The sequence below is a fragment of the Sycon ciliatum genome, chromosome 8 (assembly GCF_964019385.1).
Source record: "Sycon ciliatum chromosome 8, ocSycCili1.1, whole genome shotgun sequence".
NCBI lineage: Eukaryota > Metazoa > Porifera > Calcarea > Leucosolenida > Sycettidae > Sycon > Sycon ciliatum.
The window spans coordinates 16,252,579-16,262,198 of NC_088650.1; the positions used below are offsets into that span (position 1 = coordinate 16,252,579).

The 9,620-nt window shown below is 46.7% G+C and overlaps 1 protein-coding gene across 2 annotated transcripts; it reads left to right on the top strand.

Moving 5' to 3' along the window:
• The first annotated feature begins 1,827 nt into the window (after positions 1–1,827).
• Positions 1,828–8,480, top strand: LOC135823854 (uncharacterized). 2 transcript variants are annotated; one of them, XM_065336709.1, is made up of 5 exons: positions 1,828–2,917; positions 4,817–5,035; positions 5,694–5,744; positions 6,056–6,205; positions 7,610–8,480. In XM_065336709.1, exons 1-5 carry the CDS (start codon positions 2,356–2,358, stop codon positions 7,873–7,875), a joined length of 1,248 nt encoding a protein of 415 aa, XP_065192781.1. In that variant the 5' UTR covers positions 1,828–2,355; the 3' UTR covers positions 7,876–8,480. The 2 variants fall into 2 exon arrangements, with proteins under 2 accessions (XP_065192781.1, XP_065192782.1); XM_065336710.1 differs by having other exon boundaries at positions 1,830–2,917; positions 4,820–5,035; positions 7,610–8,478.
• Positions 8,481–9,620: the final 1,140 nt, after the last annotated feature.

The following is a 9,620-nucleotide window of genomic DNA, read 5'->3' on the forward strand; positions in this document are numbered from 1 at the left end:
AAGAGAGTAACAAACCACGTGCTGCCTCCATCACCATACCATCGTGCATACACGTCATGCAAAATAATTCTCTGCATGATGGGTGCAGTGCATGTGTGTGTGTGTGTGTGTGTGTGTGTGTGTGTGTGTGTGTGTGTGTGTGTGTGTACATGTGTGTGTGTGTGTGTGTGTATGTGTGTACATGTGTGTGTGTGTGTGTGTATGTACGTGTGTTCATGGGAGCCCTACCCTACCAATTTGCAGCACATGATAGGAATCATGGAATGATCTTCACAACCATGGTGGTCTACCTGAAAGAGTGTTGGGTGAGATCACCAAGCAACCAGCTAGAATATTAAAGGGGAAGTTAAAGCAAAAATTAAAATTTCACCAGTTGTAGTCTTCGGGGTGCTGAGTCGAATGGTCTTGGTCCGAGAAAGCTGAGACGCTCCCTTCCTACTTGAATCCCAATCGAACTCGCGCACTTCCACCGAAACTGGGTGACTGCGCCCTACGAGATGGGGATTTGTATGCAAAATGTCACTAAAAGCGCCATTTCGTTCTTATAAAAGCACGGATGACCGCGATTGGCCCATATGTTGTTGTCTTTTGGACGCTGAGTCGACTGGTTTTGGTCCGAAAAGGCTGCGATGCAGCGTTCCTCCTTTATTCCCAATCGAACATGGTTGAACAAGCGGTCACGTGCTCCTGGGTGCCCAAATCACCTGGTCACCACGCCAGCAGGCGACAACTTTCACACCAAGGTTCAACTCGAGTGACAGGACTGCACCCAAAAAAGGTCAAACAGGCTAGTAAGTTGTACCCTGCAGGCACGGTGACCAGGTGACTGGTGTACGCAGGAGCACGTGACCGCTTGTTCAACCATGTTCGATTGGGAATAAAGGAGGAACGCTGCATCGCAGCCTTTTCGGACCAAAACCAGTCGACTCAGCGTCCAAAAGACTACAACATATGGGCCAATCGCGGTCATCCGTGCTTTTATAAGAACGAAATGGCGCTTTTAGTGACATTTTGCATACAAATCCCCATCTAGTAGGGCGCAGTCACCCAGTTTCGGTGGAAGTGCGCGAGTTCGATTGGGATTCAAGTAGGAAGGGAGCGTCTCAGCTTCCTCGGACCACGACCATTCGACTCAGCACCCCGAAGACTACAACTGGTGAAATTTTAATGTTTGCCTCAACTTCCCCTTTAAATTTGTAATCAGCTCCAGTACATTTTGCTATGTTTGATGTGTTCGTTTCCTATGGACAGTGTGGTTGTATCAAACAGACCTCAATGGAAAGATCCAAAAAAAACAACTACCTGTGGCCTCCTCCATGCTCGCAGGCACACGCTGTTGCCATGGCCTCCAGCCCAGTAATCTCTGTGACTTCGTGTCCAGTCACAGTGACACCCACAGCCTGACGAATATAAGTACAAAGTCATGTATCTCCCTATACATTATTTGCGTAGGTGTGGGTGTGCGCATGCATACAATGAGAAAACAATGCATCCCTATGAATTTGGAGTGGCAGCACTTGGTTCTAGGCTAAGGCTCAGCTGGCTGGCAAGCCGGACCATGTCCAAAATGATCGAGGGCTGAGAGTCTACAGTACAGGCCAGTGAGGCCACTGGACTTCTGCTCTGGACTGATGTCTGGCTCCTCAGGTAATGGAACCTGCCAGTAGACCTACCCATGCACTGGTACAAACAAAATACCCGTGATGTCACATGGTGTGCATGGCAATGTCACTACGCCACATCCTGGTAAGTCCATACTCTTCAGTCCCGTAGATCTCCTCCGAGACTCCGAGAGCAAACCCAAGCCAAGGTCAACAATACAATGCCAATGCCAATGGGATCAGTACCAATGCCACATGATCCAACACAGAATGTGGTTCTCTACTCACTCACTCATACAAACGTGATACAATCATGACATCTACATTGTAGTGATCTACCACCATACATGATGTACGCCGACGACACATACGGTATGGGCCTATTTATTATGTAAACACGCAACTCAAGTCCCATTATGAAATTCCTACACTACAATCATGCAAGCTATAGACGTTCGAGCGTGCCTGCTTTTCATGGCGCTATGAGTTCAATCAGCATGAGACGATAAAGCTGTAGCTAAGAATTGGCGACCTCCAGTTTAGGTTGGTGAGTTGATGGGCGGAAACCCAGATAAATCTTAGTTTATAATCCCCGTCCGCAACGCTTGTGGCAGGAAAGACGTCTTGCTAATATCCTGTCGTACACGAAGTCTGATTTTAATTTTACCTGGTGAAGCCAGACAACTAGCTAGTCGCCCAAAGTGGATATAATCGGTGACAAGGGTATTCTTTGCTAGTGTATCCATTTCACAAGATGATGTTTGCCCTCACCTGTGTCTTGCTGTCGTATGTGGCGCTGGTAGCGGTAGCACCCTCCTCTTCCCAGCTCGTCCCAGATAGCGTTAGGATTGTGTCGAGTCAAGCTGTGCTCGACCATACCTATGCTCTGAGCACACCGACCTGCAGCTGCCGATATCGCGGTGGTAGCTGCCGTTCGCTGCGAGGCCAACGGCCCAACTCCGGCCGCCTATGCCGTTTACCTCCGGCAGTGCGTGTCAATCTCCGCGTGGTCGGACCTCCGTCGTGCTCGGACGTCGCTCAAGTCGTGCCGGTGCAGGGAGCGGAAGTTCGGCTCTGGCAAGCCAACCCCAATGGGCTACACGCGTGTGCAGATGAATGTGGCGCGCACTTGGTGACGGACGGCAGAGGAGAGGTGGTGTATACCGCATCAAGACCAGGAGCTGTGACGCATGGCTGGGAGCTCTACAGCCGCCGGGTGACGGAAAGAGACGGTGTAACTCACTTTGTCGTCAGCCACAAAGGCAACGCGACAACGCAATACATCACCCAGACTGGATTCATCACCTTCGCCAAAAGTAAGCACAAGCTGCACACGGTCATGTAGATCATCATTCTACACCATGAACGAGGATTATGATCAGGTCCTGAAAAGTGTAATGTTTGGAAGCTGATGCCGCAAAGCTGCTTGCAGACTCCAGTGTTCGTTCAAACTGTGCTAATCTCAGTCGTACATTACTTGCTTCAACTAGGCGTGCAGATATTTTCCGTTTGAGGCGACTACGAGTCGTACATGCACCCTGAGCATGGATGTGTAAGTTAGTGTAAATGTTGTGCAAATTGTTTGGGTGTTTGCGATTTCCAATCCATTGGATGTCATCGACAACGAATGAATTGTTCTTCCTTCGCAAAGACTTTGCAAAAGAAAACCTTGAATACTGATAAACCTTCCGGCCTTTGCTCGCATCGAAAATGAACAAATCTCAAAGGCCGCTGAGTTCGTTGTCGACGACGTCGTGTTCCTTCGGGCCCTAGGCCCCGACAATGAAATACACCCTTTCCGTGTCGTGGAGCTGAGGTCGGGCCGGGTTCAAAGTACAAACGACGTTACGTACATTCTGTGATGACACCGGGTCGCTGGTTTCCGGCGCTGCACTGCACGCGTGCACGCTACACGGTACACCTCTGAGTTTTGTACAGTACTGTAGTACTCATGTTTACATGGTCCCACTGGCGCCGTCCGTCACACGAACCGCGGCAAGGCGTGCGCAAGGCGTTCGTTCCTGTACTGTGTGTCCAGCTAAACATGCGGGCACCCTGCATGCACGGACTGGCTTACACGACTTGAAAAATAATCGTGTTAGCACTGTTTAGGACCTACACTAGTCAATAGGTCCTTTTCAACCAGTTCTTCCCAGATAATGGAGTTTCACAGAGAGTGGACAGAACTACTAGTGAGTTAGACCAGTAATGACATGAACCAAGAAAATTCTGGGCAGTTGCTTATAATCTAATACAATAATCATGATAAGGAAATTGCAGTGAAGGGCCTACTTATTAGCATTGCAAAGGGCCTAGGGAAACCCTGGTTGCAAAGTGACATGACTTGAAAGATCTGCAGACAAATGTAAAAATTAAATATAGGCTAGAACAAACATCTTGTGGCGGGGAACAGTGCCTGCACATGCTGCAGGCAAAGTGACCTGAAGTGGTCTTCTCTCAGAGGAATGCTCAAACTTGAAGTGCATGCACAGCCGGCAGTCTTGTTGGTAAAGACATGACCGCATAAAATTAAAAGCTCATGTCATGGTTCTGTACCCATGCCGTTTCAGTTGAAAGCTGTATGAACATGTCATGCCTACTAGGGTCCGGCGGATTCTTCCGGCAGAAAAATTGGCAGAATTCGGTACTTTTCTGGTACGTTTCAGGCATGTTTGGTATGTGGATAAAAAAATGGAGCAGAATTCGAGGAATTGCCCGCCATAAGATTTGTATGGTTCTGCCAATTTCACTGCTTTTCGAGCAGAATCTGCCACATTTTCGAGCAGAATCCGCCGGTCCCTAATGCCTACTCGCAGACTATGTATGAAGTAGCACTATTAGCCAGTAGGGCATGAGTGTAGCAACAAATACTATTCTTTAGCTGTTGGTGTATTTTATGGAACAGTCCTTCATAAGCTAGTGGAGCCACCTCTTTAGGTTGCGGCATGGTTTCAAGGTGGATAGCTTGCAATATGTTCTGCTCAGCCCAGTGATCCTTTGTATGTGGTATATGTGGTATAGTATGGAGAAGAAATTCAGTCGGAGTTAGCTGAGGCTCCTCAAATTATGACTTTGTTGATCCACCAGAAACATGCCAAAATGTGCCGAAAGTTTGGGAACGATTTTAATCCTTCCCCAACACATTGTGGCATGTTTATGGGGGAAAGTGACAAAAGCATAATGTTTGTTTTGTTTGTTTATTTTGTTTTCCCAAGCAGATTCCACTAGGCGTGATATCGGCATACAGTGCCAGCCGCATCTTTCTGTTGCAGCTGACCGAGACGGCACATTGCCATCGCTGGACTGCGTAGTAACGCTGAGCTGCACTGCCAATGCAAGTTTTGAATCTCGCCGTGCCGGTCAGACAATGGATGAATTCATTCGCCATGTCAATCGAAAGCAGCTGAACATCCGCAGGCGGAAAGCAATCACAGGTACCTGTAACTGTTTGGCTTTGCCAGCAAGATGCAAGTTTTAATCAACACATGAAACTCCCTGCATGCATAGTACTGCAGTGGGGTAGTTGACATGTTTATGACAAACAAATTCACAGTTTGCCTGAGACTCGGCTAGGGGCTGAGTTTTTCACATCCGTATATACGTCACCGCCCTCACTATAAACGCGTTCTAAATCTCATTATGTGCCCTTCCACTGGAGCATAATTACTATATATTAATTAGATTAGATGGTTCTGACTTTTTTCTTCTTTTTTTCATTCCCATGTGTCCACCGGCTGATGATAATGGGTTGAATAGCTTTTGGCAGTTGACTGAGTAACCAAATTGGCAACTTTGTTGCTGTGTGTGATTAAATTTTTGGTTGCTTTAAAATGCCTTTTTAATTTCGATGAAACACCCAACGGTGTAGGACATTCGTATGCCTCTAACGTTATCGCACGTGATGATCCAATCCTGATGAGCTGGTATAACTATACATTCAGTGGAGATATGTTCAATGATAATGGATAGCCAATGAAAAGAGTGAGTTGCGCACTCAGTACAAAACCATGAGCAAAATCTATCAAATATATCATTCTAATCTCCACGGAAACTGTTTAAATATTGATAACCCTTTGGTGTTGTTTGCTGTAGGCTGCCCACGTGCTAAACATGTCAGGAAGTACTTTGACAAAACATCGAATGGTGAGTCAAAAAGGAATGCGAATCTCAAAATAGATATGTCCAATTTTTGAGAGTGGCTCTTGACTTTAGGTGCACTATGCCAGTGGGGAGGGGATGGGGGTTGGGGGGGGGGGGGGGGGATGGGGTGTGGGGGCTAAGAAGATGGAGGAACCCCAGGGCTTATCTCATTAGAGTGGTTACAGGTTACGTTTTGTTTGCTGCTGGTCTTCTGGGTCACACATAGCTTATCACAGTGGTCACAGGTGATCATCGTTTTTGTGTTTTTGTTTCGTTTATAGCTTTTGTTGCTGCTGGTCTGCTGTGTGACACAGGTGTTCTTGTGGAGCTGTGCAATGTGAACTGTCCCAGTGAGCAGTGCAGAACCTCCGGCCTCATGGAGTTTGCCAGCACGCGACAGGACCTGTATGCCGTGCGCTTACTGGAGGTGCTCAAGGAGCCAGATTACTGCGAAGGCCAGGAAGGTATGTGTTATAGTCGTTCTAAAAATGATGCTAACATCTGCTCTTGAAATCCCATCATGCTCAGCTATAAACCTGAACATTTGTCTCCATAAATCGAATTTCTCTCGTTCTGCAGTTCTACTGTCTTCTACATGTTAATAACCGTGAACAAACATTACCAACAGCAATTCCGCGGTCACTGCTCAGCCCGTTTTGTAGTATTACATGTAGCCCTATAGGGCTGCACAGCTTCGGCAAAGGTCTGTACATGTGTATTTAAACTGGGAGAAAGTTGGGTTGCTCGTGCCGTGTTAGAGCAAGCGCCTTTTGCGCCAACATGACTTGACAATTGACTGACTCGCGGCTACCCTCTACTAGTCTAGGAATCGGGGAAGTCCATCTAGCCCTAAATTCAACAAACCTACAAAAGTGCACCACTGAAATCTTCTCATTCAACACACAGTGTTTCACGGGACAACAGTTGATCTTGATCAATAGACACCCTTAGCAAACAACGGTAACGCTATTTTTTACGGTACTCGTACCTTGATCACCCAAATAGCGTTGAAGCTGCAGCGTATAAACGTTATGGGGGCTGATTTATCGTTGTGACCAACGGTACGTGTTTTAGCCAAATATTGCATAGTCCGTACGCATTTCACCTTGTATCGCGTATGTGGTGACAAAAATGGTTGTACAGCGCGAAATCAAAGCTATTCTCGTGGCAACAGCGTACTAAAAATAGCGTGCATCTTGCTAAAGGTCGAACCCAAATCACGGTATTTTCCCCCTTACGATAATACCGTTACAACATAACGTTGTTTGCTAAGGGTGTCTATTAGGAGGCTGATTGAGGAGATTTGGGCCTGGAGAGAACTACAAATGTGGTGCTCTCCGGGCCCAACAGAAATACAGACTTACAGAGACGGCCAGTTTCCGGCAAGGCAAATGCCTCGTGAACATAAGACAGCGGTGTGAGTCAGCTGTGCCCAACGCATGTGAAGAATATGTGTTCGGCAATCGTGATCGTTCACAACGTTGGCACCTCCAAACCAGCTAGTCGCAAGCCCCCCGCTGAGCACAACAGTACAATGTGCAGGTCTTTCAGGAAATTCAGGTTGTAGAACAGGTGCGTAGCACCGCCGTTGGAGGTGGTCCGGCCGGAGGGGGTCCAGGGAAATTTTGAAATTAGGTTAAAAAAACGTGGTCGGGCGAAAAATTGGTCTGGCGCCCGGCCGGGCCGGACCAGCTGCTATGCCCCTGAGAAAGGGAACGGCTAGCATGCCTGCGATACATGGCAACGGCTACGGATGGTCACTAAGGTGATCATTATCTGAATCTGAATTTCATGATAATTTGTCCATGCTTGTGCACATTCGAGTGCTTCACAAGCTGTAACAGTTACTAATGCTTTGTTCTGCCTAGAAAACTGCACCAGTGAAGCGGTGCTGCACATGACTGGTCGCAGCCGCGGCACGCCTCTACTTCTCGACATGTCTGGACTGGCACATTGCTGTGAACAGCCGACATCCGGCAAGCGGTATGTGGTATTCGGCCTGCCACTGCCCAGCCCACAACCAGACGGAGCTCGTCACAGGCCAGCCAGTGAGCCGGCACCACTACCTCGATTCTGGGCAACGAGCTCCTTCCCCATTGGTCGGGTAATGAAGCGACTCTTCCGGGAGTTCTGATGAGGACTGCATCACTGACTACTTCACTACCGAATATAAAGCATAGGATCAAGTCTTCTGCATGTACAAAACCCTATTACTTCCAAAATGTGGTACAATACATTTTCTACTTTTGAAACACATGCAATAATTATTATATCAAATCCGAACTTGAGCTGGCTTATACTCGACCAGACCTGATAACGTATGTTGACCTACGTCCACGGAATTGAACGCATACCGGTTCGGGAGCGAAAACAATACTTCAATCTGGATATCAGGCAAATACGGTGCCTAGTTAGCAGTTTCCTCGTTCAGAGATGAATACATTGTTGTACACGGCCTTCTAAACTTGAATTTGATGGACGAAGCGAGTACGACCAGTAGCTTTCAGTGTGCACGTCTTGTGCAGCTTGTGCACTTCAGTATGTGAACGGTTTCGTGACAATTTATGAGAATTGAACATCATAGGTCATCCGTCAAAGCTACCGTTGGTTTAGTTCTAGTTTAGTTCATTGATCAAGGGCACCAACATAATAATTATATATCCTAGATTTGTGTGATCGTGTTTATAAATATCGAACAGTAAGACTCCTTGCATTGATAATTTTTGTAGTGACGCTTTCCGGATTTCACGCCATGAAATTTGGTCGTGCGAACTGCATCCTGTCGGACTGCTGCTCATCCGCATGCTTCGTCAGAGACAGAGAAATGTGACCAAGAGTATATAACCAAGGGTTACTCTTGGTGTTACTCGCAGTGGAGTAACCGCACTACAGTTTTATGCAGTATCGAGCAAAATTCCTTTTTCTGGAAGACGGCAAACTGTCTATCACGCACGAGCGCATACCACTGTGTGCAGTGTGCAGTGTGCAGCTCCATGTGTTCCCTACGTTACAAGCGAAATCGGCGCCCCAAGACATCGGCGGTGAGCCAGCTCCCGATCCGTTGCGCATACGGTTCGAGTACCAAATCTACTACAAAGTAGGGCTGAAACGAATGCTCAATGAAGCGAACGAATATTCCTTTTCCGAATACATGTGAAACGAAGAATATTCCGAATATTCTTAACCATACAATATCCATGGATACCTTGTTGTATCCATGGTAACCATAGACCATTGACTGGTGTGTACCCCGATTACAAGAGAGATGTGTGAAAGTGGCATTGTCATCATTTGTCACGAAATAAGCCTGATCGGTACCAAAAAGGCGAGTTTCTGTACATTTACGAATATTCTTATTTATTCTACTTTAACGAAGAATGTTCTTTTTCCGGTCTGCACATTTCGAATATTCGAATAATTCGAATATTCCTTTCAGCCCTACTACAAAGTAGTACAGAATGTGCCCAAATGCTACGACAGATTTGCCAAATGAAGCATGAATTCTTTGTTTCTTCAGTAGTTCAAGGTCTTTCGGTGATGGCCACTCGGTGCTACCTTTTACTGGAGATCATGAAACTACTTCTACACCTTTTATTGCAGTCTAGTAAGCGGTGGTGTCGAAACCGGTATGCGTGCAAACGTTGATGAAGTCACACGAATTTGTCTATGTATCCTTCGTATTTTTCATTTATTTCAATTGTATTTGTCTCATAAGTTGCACAACAGTCAAGCAGATCATCCGAGAAGGACGGGTTGGTATGCGGACTTAATTTGCCACCTTGAAACGACTACAAGAATGCATTAATGGCGAACGGACCTCATCTTTAGATTCAATTTTAGGAAATTTAGGATGAGTCTTGGTTTGAAACTTTTACAAAG

Excerpts from the sequence above, each read along its gene's own strand:
- LOC135823854 (XM_065336709.1), top strand. The coding sequence starts at position 2,356 with ATGATGTTTGCCCTCACCTGTGTCTTGCTGTCGTATGTGGCGCTGGTA. Across the intron at positions 5,745-6,055 it reads CTTTGACAAAACATCGAATG|GTGTTCTTGTGGAGCTGTGC; the intron begins GTGAGTCAAAAA and ends TGTGTGACACAG. Across the intron at positions 6,206-7,609 it reads TTACTGCGAAGGCCAGGAAG|AAAACTGCACCAGTGAAGCG; the intron begins GTATGTGTTATA and ends TGTTCTGCCTAG.